This window comes from Sprattus sprattus (genome assembly GCF_963457725.1).
Source record: "Sprattus sprattus genome assembly, chromosome: 4".
NCBI classification, from domain to species: Eukaryota; Metazoa; Chordata; class Actinopteri; order Clupeiformes; family Clupeidae; genus Sprattus; species Sprattus sprattus.
In genome coordinates, this window is record NC_137923.1 from 7,110,508 (window position 1) to 7,133,811 (window position 23,304).

At 42.1% G+C, this 23,304-nt stretch overlaps 1 protein-coding gene across 1 annotated transcript in view; it reads right to left on the reverse strand.

The window, feature by feature from the left end:
• Positions 1 to 2,121: 2,121 nt before the first annotated feature.
• tnr (tenascin R (restrictin, janusin)) overlaps positions 2,122 to 23,304 on the reverse strand; it is a gene marked incomplete at both ends in the record, with an annotated part of 33,467 nt that continues 12,284 nt past the window's right edge. The window contains 16 exons of the mRNA XM_080836479.1: positions 2,122 to 2,238; positions 2,977 to 3,140; positions 3,435 to 3,596; positions 6,252 to 6,348; positions 6,630 to 6,781; positions 7,307 to 7,439; positions 9,402 to 9,532; positions 11,485 to 11,628; positions 12,939 to 13,058; positions 17,279 to 17,422; positions 17,555 to 17,674; positions 19,758 to 20,021; positions 20,732 to 20,995; positions 21,263 to 21,352; positions 22,345 to 22,548; positions 22,875 to 23,144. Coding sequence (XP_080692605.1) covers positions 2,122 to 2,238; positions 2,977 to 3,140; positions 3,435 to 3,596; positions 6,252 to 6,348; positions 6,630 to 6,781; positions 7,307 to 7,439; positions 9,402 to 9,532; positions 11,485 to 11,628; positions 12,939 to 13,058; positions 17,279 to 17,422; positions 17,555 to 17,674; positions 19,758 to 20,021; positions 20,732 to 20,995; positions 21,263 to 21,352; positions 22,345 to 22,548; positions 22,875 to 23,144 — 2,576 coding nt within the window. The remainder of the gene's footprint in view (positions 2,239 to 2,976; positions 3,141 to 3,434; positions 3,597 to 6,251; positions 6,349 to 6,629; positions 6,782 to 7,306; positions 7,440 to 9,401; positions 9,533 to 11,484; positions 11,629 to 12,938; positions 13,059 to 17,278; positions 17,423 to 17,554; positions 17,675 to 19,757; positions 20,022 to 20,731; positions 20,996 to 21,262; positions 21,353 to 22,344; positions 22,549 to 22,874; positions 23,145 to 23,304) is intronic.

The window sequence follows — 23,304 nt, forward strand, 5'->3', positions numbered from 1 at the left end:
CATTGAAAGCAAACACAGGAACAAACAGGCAAACAAAATAAGGTCTGCAGGTCAGCACCTAGTTTCCTTAGATGCTAAAGCATGACTTGCATGGTTTAAGTTACATGATTGTTTGTTAGAAGATTATGAAATATATTCAGACTTTAAATAAATGGTTATCAGTAATGTAGACATAGACATGTAGGTGTCAAATGCGAAATGTTATAGATCTTGAGGTAAAGTCACATTGTGTGAGTAAACATGAAATACATCACTTATCAGTTAGCACAAAGGGACATTGCATCTGTTACAGTCTTCAATCTACTTTTCTCCATAAAGCCGTATTTCCATCTCCTGTACAAAATACATTGAGGCAAAGGCAATCTACTGAGTAAATACACATCCTAGTCAAGCTTTAAAAATAAGAACACGTTCGAGGGATAGCCACTCCTGTCAGAGGTCGCTCTGAGGCTGCCCGTCACGTCTCACTTCCTATCTGGTCAATTTGTTCCAGAGAAGAAAACAAAACACTTCCTTCTGCAGACTTTCTCATGACACATTTTCGTGGTTGCGCTGGTGACAATTAATCATACCATGCATGCAAACATTTTACGCCTTGTGCGACTGACTCCGCATAAGTTGTGGCGGTTAGAGTGTTGCTCGAGACGTGTCAGAGCTTCAAAGTGCTTGCTTCTGCTTTAGTCTTCTTCTAAACAAACAGGAAACGACGCTACAAGACCAATTCAACTCTTCCCGGCGCTCCCAATCACTTTTAGCACATGGAAATAATCTAAAAGACACATCGGAGCTCGGAGTTACTGACACACTGGAACTAGGGGTTACTGACACACCGGAACATGAAGTTACTGACCATTTCAAGTTGAAAGGAATGTGAACGTTAAACCACGTAAAGGCATGGGTAGGGTGCAAACTTGCAGTTGGTGTTTATAGGGACACCTTACTCTCTATAAGCCTTGCTTTTCAAATATGTTCAAATGGATACGGATACAGAAGAGGGCTGGTGTTGTTTTGGACAGATTTCTTGGTGGTCAATAACAATAACCTACTGCAATCTATGGTTATATCCAGTAAACACACAAAAAAGTGGAGGAACAAAGCACCTTTCTGAAATAATAAATAAAGCACAAAATACCATTTCATGAACAACCGACACGTATAACTATGATGTGGTTAGGGTCTGCATGTAAATGGTCAAAATAAAAATGAATATTTCATGGGCATTCATTGTCTAACGATTACTTTGATAAGGGTAATTCATAGGTGTATTTATTTGAAATAATCCAAATATTCTGTTACATTTTAGCCAATAAAATGTCAAGTGAGTGACACGTTTGTCCAAGTTTTTGTACATTGCTCTAATTCACATCTTTGGCTCTCCTGAAAGCAACAAAAGAGAAATGGGATCAAGAAGGAACCCTTTCTGTGCGCAATTAACATTTTCTCACATTACCCTTAAGGACTGTATACATTTCTCATTTGATCAATTCAGGGGTTTACAGTTGTGTGATTACATAATACAAACTAAGAGTTATAAATAATAAAGCAGAACTGGGCCTACAAAGTCATTTCCCGTTCATAATGAATGCAAATCTACAATGGCCGGTCAGAGGGCATTCAATTAAAAAATGGTCTCTAATTTGACTAAAAGAAGACTAAGCTTTGTGTCGTGATCCCAGGAATTCAGTTACAATATCAGTTATAAAAATAGAGGCATCTTAAGGGCATTATGTTTTTTGTTTTTTGTTAAAGTCTCTTTTTCTCTCAAACAGGAAAAAAATAACAGCTTCTCTGATTTTTCTTTCTTATGATGTTGCTTGAATGTATATATATGTATATATATATATATATATACCTATATATATATATATATATTTTTTTTAGGGCATTTGTGGTGTGTGAGTAGCACCCCTGATGCCCTCACATCTCCCCAATAGCACTACCTGTTTTACATCAAAGAAACGGCCTTAAGACTACAGCTCTCCTAGGGACGGTGGTGTCTTCTTTTCATCATTTGTAGATTGATGCCGTAGCTTTACCTATCTTTCTCCCAGCCTGTGTAAAAAATAGGGACAGCCAGCAAGACGAGGGGCAGGGGTTAGGGGATAAGAGTATGGGGGATTATCAAGGGGTAGACCGCCTTCGCTTTCCACTTATGCTTCGGTAGTTAAATGGCCGCATCTTCATCTCGACGAAAGGGATGGAGAACTCATGTCCTTTCCAGTGGTACCAGTTAATACCCTGCAAGAAAAAGAAATGGCATTAGACAAGGAGTGAACAGGGTGAGTTTGAACAGTTTGAAATGACAGACACAGATTATGAATATAATCTTAACCATCTGAATATTTCATAAAGGGTGGCTCCCCTCCGTTAAGATCCCCTTTAGACACAAGTTACTGTGATGAGGCTTGCTGAAAGAAACTAAGAATTTTCCACAGAGCTCATTATTGTTATCCCCCAGACATTGATGTGAGACTCTATTGACTTGTGTTACATCACAGTGAGATTAAATGAATTTAGACTGAGAGAGAGAGAGAGAGAGGGAGATAATCTAATTCTGAGACCAAAAGAGAGAGAGAGAGAGATGCTCTGTCTTATTTATATTCATCCACACAGTGCAGATCTCATCGTGTCAAAATGAGATCTGCTCAGTATTTCATTATGCATTAGCTTACAGCACTTTCCCTGACACGCTTGAACTCACTGTTGAATCCGACGAAATCTACTCATTTTTTTACGAACATGACCGCAGAACAAATCACTCACAATGACAAGTGGCCTTGCCCAGGTGTGAAGCACCGACGGATAACATTGCTTTTGAGAAGAGAGGTGTGAGAACACAAAACCCATAAAGCTTACAGTAGGAGCCTTGTCTTTGCTGCACTTTCCTCTTCCTGTTTTTTTTTCTGTATTTTGGCAGTTGACCTAAGGCCTGCAGTGTGCACCCGGAGGAGCTAGCTGGGAAAGGTCTGGGCTCACCTGACTGTGTCTTGACTCCCCGTATTTGCCGTTGAGGTTGGCCCTATGGCAGTTCTTGTACCACCAGGCCCCTTTGTAGGAGAGGGCACAGTTTGTCACGGCAATGTCATTGTCCCTGTCCTTAGTGGAGAAGGGTCGACCCTGGTGGTAGGAGAGAGAGTCCCCTGGAATCATAGAAACAAGTTTCTTTGAGACTTAGTTTGTCTAATCCAGTTTTTATACAATATGCAATGTTATATACCAAAATGTCTCCTTGACCATCACCCGAAAAAAATCCCAGAGCTATGTCAAAAATCCTTTATTTAGAAGCTTTGAGGGTAGCACAGTGGTAGTGCTGATCAAATAGACATTACGTTACATAGCAACTCATCATAAGTAAAAGTACAGGCATGCAGGAAAAAATAAAATCCTGGCTTTCTAGATTGGTACTCCCTTGTAGCTTTCTTAGCTGGACACACCTGCTGTGCCGTTGTAGTCCCCTATCCTCAGTTTGTAGAGGCTCCTGGCATCCCCGAGGGCAAACTTATCGTAGGTGGCATACACGGACTCCGGCCCATCTTTCATGTCAATCCGCATCTCGTAGCGTCCTTGAGAAGCAATCCTCTGAATGTTGTCCAAGCCTGGATTGGGGGAAAAAAGAGACCCAGCTCAGCTGTGTCCATGGAGACAAGCGATACCGCCTATCTCACACTTCAACAAGCACATCGGCTCTGCATCCCTGGCCATCCATGACACAAACTCTCATCCTTTGAATCCTAAAGCCCCCCCCAACCCCCCACCCCTCAAAATGAAACATGTGCCGTGTGCTGATAAGAAGATGCCATGTGTGATGTCAAGGCATTTTCCTGTCAGTCAGTCCATCTCTGGACAAGCAGTGACGATAAGAACCAAAACCCAGCAGATTACATCCCATCCTCCCACGATGTGACAAACTGGGCTATAAGAAGAAGAGAACCCTAATTATTCTCTTTTTTCCAGAAAAATTATTCTGTCATGTTCTAGATGTTCACTGATAGGTAGTGATAGGATTTAGGTAATTTTCCATATCTGTCAAGCAGATCTGCAATGCAGGGGATGGGCATGAACTTGCTCTCATTTCAAGGAACTGAGCTGTGGTGGTGTGACAGCACATGAGATAGAAATCAACATTTCAAAGCCAGGCCCATAGTGATGGGAGAGAAACGATAGCTGTAATAAGATTTGTAAAACACAGTGTGAAACCTCATTTACAGTGCAAAAGTGGACTATCACATAGGCTGAGACTGATATCACCGATTTCACATTGGCTTAATTATAAAGGATTACAAACTGAGGCAGTTAATCACTCCAGTATTATACAGAATATCTTATGGTATAATCTCCTATGATTATATGACCTAATCCTGAATTCAGAAGAAATGAGGGAGAAAATTAAAACGCGATAATCATCTCAGCCAGCAAACTAACCTGCAATGGACCATTGACTGTTTCCTTAAATTGACCATTATTTGCACGGCGGCAGGACACGGAGCTAGGGGAATGTATTGCATTATGGTAATTAATGATAAGGATTTTCAACACTGAAGCACTTTGTGTTACTGCTGCATATGGAAACAATATGACCTCCACTTTCAGAGGAATACCAATTGTCTGCATCAGTTTGGCCTGATGTTAAAGCAATGCGATGTGATAGCATTGCTATTTAAAGGCTTGAAACCTCTTGAGAAAAGGGTTAAGAGGAACTCAAAGAGGAGTCATATCTACACAGATTGCATCACTTGCTCTGAACCACACGTCGGCTATGATGACGGTGAGCAGTGTGCTTAAGAGATTTATGTTTGATTTATCAATAGCAAGATTGGAGAGAGAAATTACTTGACTGGGAGAGCCAGGTCACGTTTGACTGGTACACTGGATGCTCGACAACATGGAGTGTTTTTTTCTTGTGTCTCTCCAGCAAGATTGCTTTGTGCCCTGGATGAAGTGCTACTTGACAGACAGGCTTTTTTTTTCCTCTCTCTCCCAGTTTGCGTACAGTTGAGCTAGATTATAAACAATCTGCTGTTCAAATCCTGAATTCATGATTTCTCGAAAGACATGATATGATTATCTACATCCCCTTAATTTTAAGCAAGTTTAAGTTCGATTCTAGCCCTGGCCATGTATCCAATGTCTATCCATGTGCAAAGGCAGAGTATGACTGCAAAACACTAGTGAAGGATCATTGATCCTCCTGAGGATTCATAGTCTTCTGTCATTTCTTTCAAGTAGAAATAGGAAATAAACAAAAACATCCCATTGATGTTCACACAATGATATCGAAGAAAAGAAACAAACAAAAAAATAACTTAATGATATTCATGCATTCTTTTTATCACCATGACAAAACATAGCCCTTAAAACTGGGTCATGAAGACGATGTTAATTTCTAATGAATGTGTTTGGAGGGTTCTAATGCACTTTGGGGGGACATACCCAAAGCGCAGAGGTGAAGGGAAAGGAGGAATTGTTTTGTATGAAATTGGATATTTTCCTCAAAACAATAAACACTTGAAGAAAATTGGATTTCAAAGCTGGATACACTTCATTACTGATAGGCATGGACCTATTGACACAAATGACACACACACACACACACACACACACACACACACACACACACACACACACACACACACACACACACACACACACACACACACACACACACACACACACACACACACACACACACACACACACACAAATACACACAGGTGCATGTGCACACACATACACCCACACCCACAAGCACACACACAAATATACAGAGGGAGAGAGAGAGGGAGAGAATGATATATATATATATATATATATATATATATATATATATATATATATATATATATATATATAGAGAGAGAGAGAGAGAGAGAGAGAGAGAAAGATACAGTGAGGGCAGGATATGTAAGGAGAAGTGTGAGGCCTGCTAAATGTTAGATAAGGAGCGTGTGGGATACTGGGCACAGCTGTATAATGAGGGACCTCTGTTCATTTCAGAAACTGCCTCTGAGTCTGTCCCCAGTGCCCATGGCCTGAAATGACCAGCGGGGGGGAAAAAAGATGAGTTTTTCTTCGAGAAGAGGACGACGTAGGAACTGAGATTTTATGCTAGCACATGACTGGCTTAAGTATTTTGAACCTTTCTTCCCATCAAATTATTTAGGAACCCATGTCAGCCTGGAAAGATATCTGCCCATGGTAGACATAGAAGACATACCAGACATACCACATCCCCACTAAACACATCCTCTCACCTAGCCAAAACTCATCCTCCTGGTTGCCAAAACCGCTCCGGTAGTCACTCCATTTCCTAGAGAAATCAGTCAGGCCATTCTGGCGTCGTTGAAAAACCTGAAGTACAACATCCACCAAAAAGCTTGGTTAAATGATGCCATGCAACATTACAGAGATGACCAACCTAACATTGCAAAAAAACAGAAGGGTGTCATTCATATGAATGCAAAGCATTTCACTTATATTACTCATACTAATATGTACAGTATCCCCTGATCCAAAACATTTGAACCAATTCCTCTTCTGAAATATCAAGTGGTGGTATAAAATGTGTGGGGTCACAAGTGAACCATGTATAATGTGAGCCACTTCAATGCGGCGGGGAAGCGGGGACTTACAAGCCAGCCCCCGCCATCGGTGGTCATGTCGCAGTAGACCTGCACCCCCTGGCTAGGGTCCCTGTTGATGTAGATGGTGTAGACGCCACTCAGGGTTTCCCCATTCAGCAGGTGTTGGGCGCAGTTCTGTGGGGTGGCAAACAGACGGTTTCCTGTGGCAGGGGCAGGAAGTGGTTAGAAGCTGCACTTGCTTTTACTGGAAAGCTCAAGCATTCAGGCAACTCTGCAAGGAGCCGATGATTCAGTTAATTTGTTGGTTAAGAGCCCATTGATTGTGCCCTGGTCTAGTTTGGAGGTATTTACATGGCGCTGTTTGCTTACACTGGGGGAGGAGAGTGTTTGTGGGCGAACATGACAAAAACAGCGGCTCTGAATTATGCATTGAAAACACTCCAGTGAACAATATCAAAATGGTATGAGGACAAGAAAAACAAACAGCATCTTTAAGGGGGAAGTATAGCTACTTGACTCATGTGTTTACCCTTCTCTTAAACTTAGAGGGAGATTAAGAAGCCTTACAAAGGCAAGTTTCAAATTAAATTAAATCTGAAATTCTGTGAACCAGTTAAATGCAGCTCGGGGACCGGACTAACTGTATCTGGCTTTAGGGGTGGCTGTATAGCTACGGTATAGGGTTAGGGTTTGAGTGAGGGGTTAGCCCCCCTGGCTCTCCGTACCTGTGGTGAAGGACATGGACACGATAGCGCTGGTCTCCAGGCCCCGTGCCGCCTGCAGACGCACCGTGTACTCAGTAGTCTCGGCCAGGCCCTCCAGACGGATCCAAGTGTCCTCCGCATCCAGGATCAGCTCCTGAGAGCCAAGCAGGGGGAGACAAACGGCATCAGAAATTGGTGCCATCACTGATGTACCTCAGCAGGAGACTGAGTGCCTGCTGTTGCATGTAGCAGACCAAAGCATAACCCAGAAAAAACTCTCTTAGAGATTTGTGACAAATCGGTCCCAAACACATCAGTACACTTCAAGTGCATTTCCATGTAATTTCATGTTTCCCTTGGCTTTCCTCATTTGACAAGTATCAAAACATCAACCCCTGAACCTGGGCAAACAAACCTTATCATGACAGGGCACTGAACAGCGTCAACCAGGACGGGAAGGGAATTTATTTTAGTCTTAAACTCTTGACAGCTCTGTTTCCCCTCACTTCTATTTTTTTCCCCTTGCTTTCCTTCTTTTTTGACAAATACACTCTTCTCAAAATGATTTGTTATGAAAGCATCAAGCAGATCCTTTTTATATTTATAGTCTTTTTCTTCCCTTCTGTTAGGACCCAATAACAATCTGTTCCCTAAGTGAGCTGCGAGTGACAGCCGTGTAAGCCAATGACTCTGAGCCCCACATAAAATATGAAAGGGCAGGATGAAATATTCAGCCATTTTGGGGGACAATTTAAACATTTTAAGAATGGTGTTCCTTGAATTATGCAGCAAAGCAGCCCTTGAATTTAGTGAAAATGTCCGTAGGATAATGCTGGAGACTTCACTGAGGTGATTTATAAAGTGATGATAACTTAGAGTTTGGCACTGAACTGCACTGAAGGGCAATGCTGAGTAAATGAAGCATCAGACACTTGTCATAGGCTGTGAACTTCACTGCTCTAGTCTTGGGTAAAGCTTGCAGGCTGTTAGCTCTTGTGCTATAGCTGAGCTATCCATACAGCATACTGTCACTGAACACTTCTTTAATTTTCAATCCTGTCATTCTGGTTGTCATGGTTCTGCTGGAAACATAACCAAACACTCTGATTTATGTCCAAGTAGGTCCACCATCTGGAACTGGAAATCTGGAAATCTGCTAGTCTTGTGCCAATCCTGCCAGTCCATATGTTGACAACTGTTGACTTCTGAATGGGTGGATCAGTGCATAGGTCTAGGTTAAGAATCTGTGGACCAGGCTGTTGCACTGTGCACCACTGACACCCACTGGACAAACACAAGCACTGCCCACGTGGCAGATGGCACTTGAACAGGCCTGGCCCTGAATTGCCATAAGTGAGCCAGATACACTCCATATGAGGGCTAGGACTATTTCAGAGTCACAAGCCACATAGGTAGGAATATGACATCATCCTAACCCTGCTTTACTAACCCTGTGTATTTCATTCCACTATTCATGCAGCATGTGAGCTCAAAACAAATAATCACCTTATCATACGGTTCAATCATTACAGCACTAAAATAGACCCTATGGGATCATAGGGACATGGGAATGCAGATGCAGATGCAGCCTGATTAGTGGAAACAGATATGAAGTAAAACGTAAGGCGGAAGAGTGGAAGTGTTCTTGTCATTAAAAGGCAAATCCCATCTCTGATGACCCTGATAGTTAATTTGATTACATTTTATCTAGCCTACTTGAAAGAGTTTTATTAAAATGAAGCATAATTATGTAGCCAAATTATAAATATGTAAATGGTTTCTTCCCCAAGGCTAGGGGAGGTGGAATATTGTTTTATAATGCGCACATCAGACAGTTATACTTGGTCTACTGAAAAGAACTGTCCGAATGTACCATCTGCAAGTCTTGAAGCAATTTAATAAATTAAAAGTGGCAATCATGCTTGCAATATGCAATACCTAATTGATATTTGGCTTGCAGATATGAATTGGCTTGTTTAAATATGAATGAAGGAAAATTGTTAATTTTTATTGAACACTTCCGTAGCTCCTGGGTGCTCAAGATCTCCAGCGCAACCGAGATTTCCTCACAACAAGCTCCTTATACAAGAGGTGTCGCTGAGTGATTTGCACTTGCCTTACGACTGCCGTCAGCAGACTTATACGTCAGCATGTAGTTGTCGATGTCTGCGATGGGCGGTTGCCAGGAGATGAGTGCGCTCCGGTGGTTGACCTCGCTGGCTGTCAGGTTCTGCGGGGCGTCCATAGCTGCGGGATCAGATGTCGGATGACAGTTACTTTGCGCCTCGACACATTACACACATCGCCCCTTCGTCAACCTGATGGCCACAACCCCTTCACTGAGCAAACTACAGTCTTATTCTGACATAGCACCTCCCCGGCCCTTCAAACCAGAAGCCCAGCCGCTGAGCACTCTTGAGGGACAGCCATTAGCCGCATGTTAACACACCGATAACCTCTGGAAAGCCAGCTGACACGTGTAAGGTGTGGTGACGGCACCTCCCGCGGCTGGAAGAAAATGACACGCTGCGGTGTGGACACGGGAGCAGGTACCATTGCGAGAAGGCTTATCTGACAGACCGCCACTCTCCTAAGCACCTGGGAGGCTTTTTGTGCACCACACACTGATAGGCAGCGAGCTGCTGCTTCCATCCACAAGAATCTAATTTGAGATGGCAGTGATATAAAATCTTTTCCCCCTATTCCATGCTCTTTTTATGGACTGTTTTGTGTTGCAATTTGTGCCAATGAGGCCATCTTGTTTCCCTGAGTTAATTGTGTGTCCAACCTGAGAAATCAGGCAGTAACAATAGGGGGCTGAGTACAAAGTTGAACTCAACAACCTCCCACTCACTGGGCATTCAATAAATGCAATACCATGAATTCATCTCTAGAAGAGCAGGTTTAAATGATGCATTAATTGGCACTGGTAAACATAATCTGTTACTGCAGTATTTTCACCTTATGGAAAGCTTTCAACAGAGATGCATAAAACACAAATGCTATGGAATGCCAGGCAAGTATATCATTATAACTTTATATAGTGATTTGCATTTAGATAGTTCACCTAGAATGATACTGTTGTCCAAATGAGAACAACCATCAGATTTACCAGTATTATCTTCTTTTTCCCATGAGCTCAACAATCAAATCAAAACCTGCCAAAAGAGCATGTCATTCTCACATAAAAAGAGGGAGGCAATAGATAAAAGAATTACTGAAGATGTTTGTTTTTTGGGTGCTGCTGTCATTCATTGTGGGCCATGGAACCATTGTTCATTTTTATCAGAGCATAGCAGGACTTAGTAGAACGGTGTCGTTAGAGCATATCTGCTGTGTGATTAAATTGGCATTAAATTGCCAACAAAAGCGTTTGAAGTTGGGCGAACCCAAGCAGAAGCTATTAGGGGGACGGCATGTCAGGATTTTGTTGGAGGAAAGCTGACATGGGGGTGGCAAAGTCAATGGCCTGTGACTTTTCAAAGTGCAAATTAATTTCCTCTAAACAATGTAAACTAATGAAGTATTCATGGAGGCCGGGTTGATTAAAGACGAGGTTTAATGCCTTTGAAAGAACTTTCCAGTAAGTGCAAAAAACAATCCCATTCCAGAAGCAAGGGCAGAGACAAATCTGATACAACAAAAAAGTATTGTTAGTCAGGTTCCTGGTGTGTGTGTAGCATCTGTGCAGGAAGCACCACCCCCCAGTAGCAGTGCTCTCCATGCTTCATTGCAGTGGAGATCTGGGTAACTGTACTGCGTCTGCTCCCACTGGGAAATCAATGTCTTGCTGACTGGGGCTTTTTTTGTGTGGAAACTCTGAAAACAAAGTTGAACTCCCCCAACTCTGCTAAACTAGAACATTTCTGTTCCTTGTAGTCCCATGGTAAAGGGGGACACGTACATACATCAAGCTGTTGCTCTAAGGATGATGTAAAACCAGGCTGGAGGAATTGAGCAGCCATGTGTCTGACTTTATTTGCTAGATAGTGGAAATGAAGTTAGCCAGCAGTTCTCAAACCCACTCCTGGGCCTTCCATCTGTCCTTGCTCTGCACCATTGCTAAGCTGAATACACCTGGTTTAGCCCGTCAAAAGCATCATGATCACACTAGGAGGGCTCCTGTAGTTCACATGTAGTTGACTGTTCTCTCTGATGCTCTAACACGCTTGTAAGATGAATTGATGGTATATACTTACGGGTGGCGAAGTTGGAGATGACGGTGCCGCTAGTGAGAGGTCCCTTGGTGGCGTAGAGGGCCAATGAGTAGGTGGTGCTGGGGATGAGCTGGCTCAGCTGATACTCCTGCTTGTTTCCCTCCACCAGGAAGGTGTCGGCAGTGACTACAGGGAGAGTCACACAAGACAGATAAAGCTTTAAGTCTTATGATGAGCTTTCGCAAAGCCAAAATGTCAAAACATCATTAAGGACAACGAGAACGATATCAGCCACCCTGCTCGTGTCATGTTCTTGCTCCTTGCTCCTGACGCAGCCACGTGCACGGCACACTGATATTGTATAACATGTAACCTCACAGTGTACTGTTTATTGTGAAAACATTGTGCATGGTGCATGGTGTACATAGTCTATGTAGGTCTGTATTGTACTTCTTTATTGGTTGCTTGTGATGGTGCTTACTTTATGTTAAGGCAGAGAGAGTCAGAGCACAAGTATTTCATCATGTTTTTAATACACGTGACAATAAAGTTCAAGTAAAGTGAAACGCCTGCTTTCATGGCAACTCAGTTTTTTTTTTAAAGTGTCCTCTGTATGCTTCAGTTAGAAGTAAACATGTTATGCACCCAGGATACATTTGGAACCAAATTACTCTTCTTATTGTCGATCAAATTAGGAAACAACAAACAAAAACTAAAAAACTAGTGCTGTCAATCTACTAAGTCATTAATCACACAATTTGCTGTGTTTAATCACTTTTTTTCTTCTTAAGACTGAAGCTTGTAATTAAGGATATTTTAATATAAAATCACAGAATTAATGTAAAATCATCATAAAGGAAGTATATTTAAAAAAAAGTTTCCTTTTAACTTTGAACACAGATTATCTCCTGTAAAGTACAGATTTCCAATAAGACCATCAAGGCCATCAACGTTGCCTGTCATCTTCAAAGGCATATTGTGTAGGAAGGAATTTTAATTTTGAAACGGGGATTGCGATGAATATGCGGAAGAAGACAGGAGAACTTATGTGGATGGAAATACTTTGGAGGAAGCTAGCGACTGGGTCAGCCAGTCGATAGTTAGAACGTGGGGTGCAGCCCGCTGGGTAAGTTGTAAGTTGAATTGCTTTAATTGCATTGCATTCATTTTAATATTTTAAATATTTCAAAGTAATCGCAAAAAAGTAAAGCTTTAATTTGACAGCACTAGAAAAGCATGAAAGTTTAGTGTTTAATTAGGCTGTTTGAGAAGGGATTTGATAAATGCGGAGTGTGCGATAATTACGGACTGTGACTTAATCAGAAGATGGATTCTTAATGAGCACCGCTGTGAATGTGTATCTGTCTGGGATAGCGAGAGGCAGAATATGTTGAAAATTGATGAGAGCTGTATTGAGTGTATGGGCTTGTCTTGCTAGTCTATTGTTGACGGCCATATCAGTGTCTTTTGGCGGGGGGCCATACCCACAGCTTTACCTTGGTTGCGGGTGAGGGTGAGTACGTAGTTGTCCACGTTGGACAGGGGGGGATTCCACCGCAGCAGAGCCCCCTGGGGAGTCACGTTCAGGGCTGTGAGATCCATAGGCATGTCCATCGCTGCGGGAAACAAACGGTAGCGTTGTATTTACACGTAGACAAACATAAACCACTGACGGCTGGAAGTCTGTGTAAAATCGTCCTCATTTACTTTTCAGTGTGTGCAACACATTTCCCACTGTTGTCTGGTAGTAGCAACACTGCTGTGAACCGCTGCCTTGAACAGATTCCAATTTCATTAATTAGCAAGCTGACATCAAAGGGCAAAATGTGCATTGCAATATGCAAAGCTCTGAAAATACTTTCCCCCAGAAACTTGGAGATGCAAAAAAATAAGCACTTCTAACTAAGCTACAATTCTGAATGAGGACTGTTACATGCAAATATTCCTCTTCTTATTATCTAGCAGACCTCACATTGCCATGCTGTGTCTCCCTGTGTGTGTGGGTGTACGTCAGTGCAAATGGTCAGGTCATATTGCTTTACCACCATCCAATAGCGTAGCCAGAAATTTGTATTTGGGTGTGCTTGGGGAATATAAGGTGCGCCAAAGCAGAAAGTATTCTTTAGTTTAGATCAACAAAAGTTTGTTTTTGCAATTTTTTTAAGATCTCATTAAACATTATTCTGAGTACTTTCCTACTATCAGTTTTATGCAAATGTGAATATCACCATAAGGTGCCTTTGTTGTCCTCATCAGAATCACTCAGTCATCATAAAAATGTAGCAGAATCACTCAGTCATCATAAAAATGTAGCAGACTAATTAAACTCTGAGGTCTTATTATAAATGACCAAACATTAACACACATATCAGTACAATGATTTGTCTCCTGAAATGTGTTTCCTTCATTTTATACGTTAAGTGTTTTTTTTCATTGGATGTACGTGATTTTGGCATGTCCCACACACTGCTCTGCTAACTACAGTATGTGTAATAAGTGGTTAAATGAGAATTTTTTTTTTTAAATTATATAGTTCTATTGCCCACAACAAGTTATTTGATAAAATGTAAAAAAAAGTATATTCTATTTTCATAATCATATTGAACATTTTGCGCGTGTCCCTGAAATTCCTGTCCACCCTGTCATTATGGGGTAACTGCCCCTTTAAAAAAAAAAAAACCTGATCTCTTCAGTGACATCACTACCATCATTTTGTCTTTCTTCAATCAAGGCTGAAACAGTGGCTTGTTGCAGATTAAGTATTTACACTTATATTTCTTAATTTTCATCATAGTATGTGTGTAGTCGGATGTTGTCAAGCTGATCATGTCCACCCTGTCATAGTGAAATATCAATTAATATAAAAACTTTTCAGAAATTCTAAATATATTTGTAAAACAGTACACTGTCACCTTGCTAACTGAATCATGTTGCTAACTGAAGGTGCACCATGTGTTCATTAAAACCTAACATCAGCCAAAAATGTCCACCCTGTCATTGTCCACCCTGTCAGCAAGCCTTTGAATTTGTCCATGACAGGGTGGACATTGCCATTTGCATGTACAGTGTCTGCTTACAGTTAATTTATAAAAAGTGTTGGAGCTTGACCAACATGCATTTCTTACAACATAAAATCTACTTAATAAAATTAATATGAAGTTCAATGGAAAATCTCAACTTTTTATTTTAGAAATGGGTAGGTCTCAAAGGCACTGTATAGTGATATTGACCGGCCACTGATTTTGTTAACAGTTGCTTAGCAACATGTGATAGTTTCAAGAAACGAAGTGACTGGGTATGGAATTCCATGTTGATAAGATTAGCACTATTCCTACGGATCCGTTTTAATAGTTCATTAATAGTCTGCACCACCTATTGTTCAATTGTATTGCAGTGGTGGTGCAGTGGTTAGACTCTGTGCACTTTTAGTTAATTAATTGATCAGATTTTCTAATATTCTTTTTCTAAAACGTTTAATTTTCTTTCTCTGGGAGGTCTCTGTGGGCCTAAGGTTGCGTTTCATGGTACTGCTGTATCCTCCCAGCAAGTAATGGAGCTCCCATAGGTGGTTTCTGGACTTGCCATTGTAGTCTCCTTGGACAAAATCATTAATTTTAAGGGGGTTCTCAAGGAATTGTGTTTGCTGTGGACTAACGTAATCAGCTGTCCTCAGGGGCCTTCATCCAGCTTGGCCTGGTCACAACACTACTGGCTGGGTGTGCCAGTTGTAGATTGAGATGGCACAGGCACAGGCATATCCCTTGGCTGTGCTAGTGCCACCATCCCTTCCCATTGCGACTTAGTGTGTGTGTGTGTGTGTGTGTGTGTGTGTGTGTGTGTGTGTGTGTGTGTCCCTGATCCCAGGAGTGGCACAGAGCTAAATTGTGTCTGTGGAGCCACCAATCTGTTTTCGTAGTGAATGTGCCCTGATGCACTCTCTCTCCTCTCTCTGTCTCTGTCTCTGTCTCTGTCTCTTTCTCTCTCTCTCTCTCTCTCTCTCTCTCCACCCCTGTACTGGGTGACATGGGGCGATCAGCGCACCAGCAGCAGCAGTTTTGTCGGCGGTGGTAGTGGCATAAGCAGTGAGGGAGCCATGGCTTTGATTGAGTAAGCTCCCCCCACCACCGCCACTCCCTGTCTCTGACCCTCTCATTAGCTGAACTGGTGACTCGGATCCAACGCATCTCATCCCCTCGTTACCTTTTTAGAGAAAAAAAATGCAGCACTTCAGCGGCTGATAACTGCGCAGCAGTGATCCGGGCCTAAACTCCCAAAGGCTGTGGGCCTAATGCTAACGTCTTCTCTCTCTCTCTCTCCCTCTTTCAGTCTCCTCCTCTTTCTCTCTGTCGTTGCTCCCCCCACACTCTCATCTCCTCTCCTCTTCTTTCGACATCTTTCTGCATCCTCCTCCCAGCATCTTAACAGGCTCCCGGCTTACGGTGCACAGGGCAGTCTCTCATCTGACACACTGACTTTAAGAGCTTCTTCTATAGTTGCTGTTGCTACTCTCTCTCTCTCTCTCTCTCTCTTTCTCTCCCCCTCTCTCTCTCTCTCTCTCTCTTTCTCTATCCCCATCTCTCTCTCTCCCCCCCTCTCTCTCCCCCTCTCTCTCTCGCTCTCTCTCTCCCCCCCCTCTCTCTCTCTCTCTCTCCCTCTCTTTCTTTCTTTCTTTCTCTCTCTATCCTTCCTGTTGGTGTTTATCTCCATTTGAGGCGGGTCTGATGATTCTCTGTAGCCCAGCAGGCAGAGAGTGTAGGTGCCCCAGCATGTTCTATCTCCCTGCTCCCCTCTCCCTTTTCAAACGCTGGGGACTGCTGCACACGAGGCCCCTAGACCCGCCTTAATAAGCATAATTAAGATTATTTAAATATACCAAGGCAGTTTTAGGCAAACTGTTTCCACTGCACTCTAAATACAGACTTCAACTGACAAATTATCTCCACTCGTTCGCTTGGAGACTTGGAGCTTTGGAAATCAACCTGATGTCTGCTTGTCTGTAAAGAATAAATGGGAGAGAAAAACGCTGCAGTATGTTCTCGTATAATTGAAAAGGAATAGAATTCTCGCTACACACATGGTCTTGGGAGTTGAATATTTTGTATGGCTGGTAGGCCAGCAGCGATCTCTAAAACCCATGGATTATGCTGCGTGCCAATCAGAATTCTCAGCCTGTGGGTGGGCTTGGCTGTGTTCAGACGGGAAAGCGAACACGAACACACATCCCAAGTTTCGACCACAAGCAGATCTTATTTGTGGATTTTATTCCAGTCCACTATCTCTTTGCTCCGCTCTGGCATGAAAACTACACTGAGCGCACAGCTCCCTCAGTATGGGGGAGAGAGCGATGGAGGAGGGAGGTGGAGAAGGTATGGAGGTTTAAACTGGATCTATCACCCACCTCTGAGACTCACAACAGTCCCACGGCAGGAGCCTGCTCCATATTTATATTAAATCAAACTCCAGTGGAGAGTACAGCCTGTCCAACTAAATTTGTTCACAGCATCACAGTTTCACACTTTTGGTCAAAAACTAGCTAGCTAACTAGCTAAACAGCAAAAAAGCAACAGCTCTGCGGACACTAACTATAGCTCCCTACCTTACCAACTGATACATTTGGCAACGTCATGCTATAAAAATTGTGTTAGGGTTTCCGACCCAGAATACAAAACTATAGCCTAGGTGGCTTATTGGAACGACAGGTGTGCTTACCATATACAATCAAATGATGAACCTGAGGATGGTATATAAATTAGATACCTACAAAAAATGTAGGATCGTCGACTCTGTGGACCTGTGGGTTTTTAAAGCTCTGGTGCGTTGTTGAGAAAGGGCCTACCTGTGAAAACACTGGTGGTGACGATGCTGCTCTCCTGGCTCCCTCGCACCACATTGAGGTTTATCTCGTACTCAGTGGCAGGGAAGAGGCTGGTCAGGGTGTAGTTAGTGACATCACTGTCAATCACCACACTGTCCACCCTGCCTGCTCATCAATAGACGAATAACAAAACAGAAGCGTTATTTGGAAATGTGTAGCCCTGAGCAAGTCCTGTGTGAATTGCTTTAAGCATAATCGAGACCTTCAAGACAGTGACCCTTTGATGTGTGGCCGTACCTTTCGCTGACTGGTAAGACATCTTGTAGTAGTCGAAGGATGCAAGGGGCTGCTGCCATGATATTGTTACAGTGTCCTCCGTAACATACGATACTGTCATATCCCGTGGGGGGTCTATACCTGCAAAGAACAGGTTCGCCTGATTAAAAAACTGGCAACTAAATTCTGTAAAAGTAAAGTTTGATGATATATAAATGTACTAATAAAGATGCAATTCATCGTTTTTACTGTAAAAAAAACATCATCAATAAAAACATAATGCTACCAAGTAATAGTGTTCACTCCAGGCATGTTGTTTCTTTGTTAGGGGTTTTGGAATTGGGCCACAAAACACTTAAAAACCTTTCAAGTTAATTAAATGTAAAGTTGGGCATCTCCCATGAATAATGAAAACATGGCAGTCCCTGGATGGAACTCAGTAGGGTGCTTCTTTCATTACTACTACATATTTATGTCTGTAAGGGGATATATCACATTTTGTTTATGTGTCCCCAGAGCTCACAGTATCACAACAGCAAAGGTTACCCGCCGACAGGGTGTGCAAATAATTACACAGGCTGTGAGGTTCCGTGTCATTCTAGAGGGTGAAGACATGAAGAACAGATTGACTGGGGCTATTGCTGGAGAGCACAGCCATAAAACAGGGAGTGTAAAAGTGTCCCCTCCCTACCATTCTCATTACAGTAATGACTTTAATTCACAAACTAGGGGTGGCAATTCATAAGCTGGCCGTCAGCCTCATTTAAATGCTTCCGGAAGTTAAATATCCCCATGCAAATGGGCTGCGATTATTCATGAATGCATATCCTTAATTATTTTTCATTCAGCAGAGCAGTCAGTAATGTCCTTGCATTTATCCAACATTTAAAGTGCCGCTCAGACGAAACACTGTCATGTGGAAGTGCATGGTTTTAATTTGGAGTTTTGGCAGTGTCCTGATGCATGCTTGCAATATGTGCCTTTTGAAAACACATGCGCAAAAGACCCTAAAAAGACCTCTAAACAACTGTAAATTCTAAAGTTGTAGACTTCAGCTAATTCAGCTTCAGCTATGGCACAGAGAGGGTTGGCAGACTGCAAATCAATATATTTTTCTCCATTGCATAAGGAAACTTCACAGATCTCTGGGGACACTGTGACTGGTAGCTGTACTGATTATTGTATGTTGTTATTTGAAATATTAAAACATGATTTATATATAAGAGCCTGACAAGTAATTATCATAAAGGTGGACTATGGAAATGAATTATTAATAGACTGTTTAGTTTGCCCTCAGAGTCTGAAAGGCTTTCAAAGCTCACAGACTTATATTTTGGCCTGTTGTGTCTGGCACAGTATTCTGTTTTTTTTAACTTTCCTTTAAAAGAAGCTTAACGACGTGAGGAGGAAGCTTAGCATTCTGACATTACAATTTCAACTGCACAGACAATTCCAAACTCGTCGGTGGCAAGCAACCTGACCAATTGTGTCTTGGCAGAGTGTCTGAAGTGAGACTGTAACGACAGCACATCTTTCTTTCCTTTCCTTTCATCTGCATATAGCAGTGTTGCTTATACAATAGCTGAATATTTCAAGACATCTTCACGTTCAGGCAGAGGTAATTAAGAGCGGATTACAAACACTGGAATTAATTAAGAGACAAAAATAGAGGAAGAAAAAAAAAAAACTGCTTTAGTGCGACTGTGAGGAATCTTAATTAGGTGTCGAGTGAGGATGCACATTTGTCAGTCCAACAACATGGTAGTGGAAGGAAAAGTGCTACTGCTATGCTGATGAAACCCAGACAATACACTTACTGTACATCTGAATTCTTGATATTTATATTTTGCAAGCAGGCCAAATTATTATTGGTGCGAGAGCAGTGTGGTTTGTGCGAAAGTGTAGTTAATTTATTTACATCATATTCATTCTGTTATATTTATAGATATTTACAGGTTCATGCTCATATTCAATGTCAGCAGGTATTTTAGTAAATATATTGAAAATAACTTCTTATCTCCAGCGTGTTCTCTGGGTTGGTTCTTGTTTCGTTGTATAATCTCGAGGCTATGATGAGATGAACAACAGCAGCTGTTCCTTATTCGATAAACACAACTTGCCTGTCTGGGATAACCCACTCGCGTCGCTTGCAGATATTTATAGACTGCTTTCTCACAACCTGCGACCAACAGAAGCACCTGCAGGACATGCAGAAGACGTCTACCTGTAACAACTGTTCCTTCAACAGTTTCAGTGACATCACCACGGACAGTAACCAGGGTGATGATATACTTTCTTGAGGGAAGGAGGTCTCTGAATGCAGTTCTGGTTTTGGATCCATCGAGGGTGACTTGGGAGCTATGCCTGAAATCTTCGGTAGTGTAGCTCAGGACGAAGGTGTCAGCGGGAGGGGCAGGAGCGCCCCAGGCCACTGTCAGCGAATCAGACGTGATGTCCGAGAAGTAGAGCTGGGTAACAGGGCGGAACCCTGCAAGTCGATATGCAGTTGGGGCAAGAGACAGTGAATGATGGAAGTAGAATTCAATATCACAAGTTCCTAGATGGAGAACTTAGGATGTGATTGATCAGCCCCAGCAAGAGATGTTGACATTGGGGGGATTGATGCAGACTTTGGTAGAGAGATTGATGAACAAGTAAAGGATGGAGATTTGTCAATGAAGAGTGAAAATGTGACAGTATGAAAGCAAATCCAGACGTCTTAATGAGCGAATACATGAATAGAGCAAATTAGCTGCTGAGGACCACGAATACAAGAAACACTGATTTAGGTCATTATAGCACACCAGAAAGAAATGAGAAGAATCAAGAGAGAAACGTGAGACAAACAATGCGATGGCTGTTTTTTTTTCATTTGGACGAAAAGATAAGTAGTAAATGGACTGTAGAGTGAAGCTGTTAAGGATGAACAAATGCAATACAATAATAATACCAGATTAGCATATGGAAAAATGTAGTTAACACAAAGTGTCACATTGACATTGTTCTTCATTGCTAGTCTAATGCACAAGCAAGATGCCTTGTTTACAGTTATTACAAATACAATTTGAAATGTTTTCACTGAACTCTATTAGTGTTTTGCTTTGCTAGTTCCATGCCATGTTAGCATAATGATATGTTTATAAAAAAAACCTAATAACTGCAGTTACAGATACTGTGCTATGGTTTTAGATATCATACCTGTGAAAGCATCAATGCTTGCTACTGTGCTTTGCTGCCTGCCTCTCTGTGCTGCCACCGTGATTGTGTACTCAGTCCCAGGCACCAGATCGGTCAGAGTGGTCGATGTGACATCTTTGGGCATGGTGAGTTCAGTTTTAACCCCACTGGAGGATGTGTATGTGACCCGGTAGTGGTCGATGGGACCCTGCACTATACCCCACTGCAGGGTGATGGAGTTGTCTGTGGAAGCTGTCACCGTCAGGTCCATTGGGACATCCAAGTCTAGACATGATTCAAAGAGATCCATCATGACACAAGTCAAAAACTGTGCAACTTAGTGGCATCACAAAAACATTAATAATTATTAATGATCAAGATATGAATACAAAGACATGGTGAAATCAATCTATTGATTACATTAAGAGAAGAAAGAAAGATGGTATTTTGAGAAGATACAGATGGTCTTTTACTACCATTGCTTGTTTTTTTTTTTTTTACACATCTTATTTCTTTGGAACCCCTCAGAGACCAGGCTGTATTTTTTCTCACCCGTTCTGGCGTTCATGGTGGCAGGAGTGCTCTGGTTGGCGCCGAGCACAGCAGATATCCCAATGCCATACTCCGTGCCAGGCAACAGATCTGCAACAGAGCGAGGACAGAGAAAAAAAGTAAGCATAGTGGACTCTCTGAATACACTCAGAAATGATGTCCTATATAGTTGTGTTGGCCTCCACCAATTCCTTTCTTAGAAGTTGAAAAACTCCAAGCAGCGACAGATGAGCATGTCATTTCTGTGGGTCTGACAAGCACCTTCATTTGGTTGTCATGGCGTTACTGTGCAATAAAAAGAAGTGAAGAGTTCTTCTAACAGATGGTGTGCTTAATACCTGCCTACTGAAATCTGCATTCATAATGTCCAACCTTGCCAAACATCACGTTCATGTTCATCAGTGCTTTTTTGGCATGCATGGCCCAGTTTTTTTTTTTAAAGATATAATTAATCAAAGGCAGAATCGATGTGACAAGAGGGAGTTTATCAGTTTACAGAAAATGAGAGGAGAGACATTGATTTCTGTCAGGCCTTGCAGACAAGAGATCCTTCTTATCATTTTAGAGCTTTAAAGACAACTGTATGGTCCCAGCAGAGAGAAGACAGGAGGGAATAGCTGACATTTCATAGCACGATCAAACTTCAGCTCCAATTTCACCAGTAAATCAACTGTTTGAATTGAACAGAAAAACTAAAGTATATAAAAGGTAAGTATAACTGAGCATTATTAAAACTCTTTGTTTGTATGTTGTTAAAGAGCCCAGCTAAAGTTTTATCAATTAGAACTTGGCTGACAAAATTAGATTTTCAAATTAATGTCAAACCCATGGCGTATGACCTACAGCAAGTCAGTATAATAGGCTTGATTAGAGAGTTTATTTTCTGCACTGATATTACCCATAGATAATGAAATATCCAATTATGGGGAATGCTACAAAAGTTAATTACGACAGTGAAGGATTCAATTTATTTTTCTTAATTCACGTTTCCAAACATAATATCACGGTCGCTCAATCATTATGAATGTCATTTATTTTCAACAAACAAACAGGAGTGAGCTGACAGTCTGGGCCTGACTCACCTGTGAGCATCGCCTGACTGGTGGCTCCCTCGTTGCGCGGTACAACCACCTTGTCGTACTGGTCACCGGCCAGTGTGCTGTAGACGACACGGTAGCCCTCCACCTCCGCCTCGCTGTTGTCCCACTCCAGCTCCAGGGTGGTGGATGACCTGGACAGCACGCGCAGGTTCTTGGGCGCGTCCAGCTCTGAGAAAAATGACAGAACTGACAATGTTTGGTCGACTCAGACCGATCATCAGAAGTTGGATTCATGGCATTATACATAACAGATTAAACACATTTAACTTCCATATGTGTATTTACAGTTATTTTGGATATAATAGTCACTTGTTTCATAAGTTTCCCATATTTAACAGAGAGATCCTTAAAACTTTACACAGATCAAAAAAGTTTTTGTTCACTGTCTTTAAAACCCGTGGGTAAAAGGAGCTTTAAATGAATCCTTGACATCTCCCTCTTTAGATGTTCATCTCTATTGGCTGAATGCATAATTTCAACTGGAGCATCATGGATCATGGAGCAGTGCTCACCGGTGGTGAACTCAGTTGAAATGGCTCCGCTCTCATTCCCCTTGCGGACCCCGCTGACAGACACTTCGTATCGCGAGCCCGGCTGCAGCACTTGCAGGGAGTACTGGCTTAGTGTGGGCTGCAGGCGGAAAGTGGTCTTGGGGCCATCCACCCCAACCAGCCAGTAGCGGAGGATGATCTGGTCCACTTTGGCCTTGGGTGGGGTCCACTCCACGAAGGCCACAGACTCCGAGACATCTCGAACGATCAGGTCAGTCGGGCCATCGATCACTTGAGGTACAAAATAAAAACCATGATTGTGGTGGTGAAACTGTTTGAAGAAGCAAATTAGATGTGCTTATTACTCTACCAACTTTGATAAAATCAGTGGTTCCCATTTTCTTAGAGGGGAAGCACAACAGAAACCTGGTGGTATTTTACTGCAAGCATT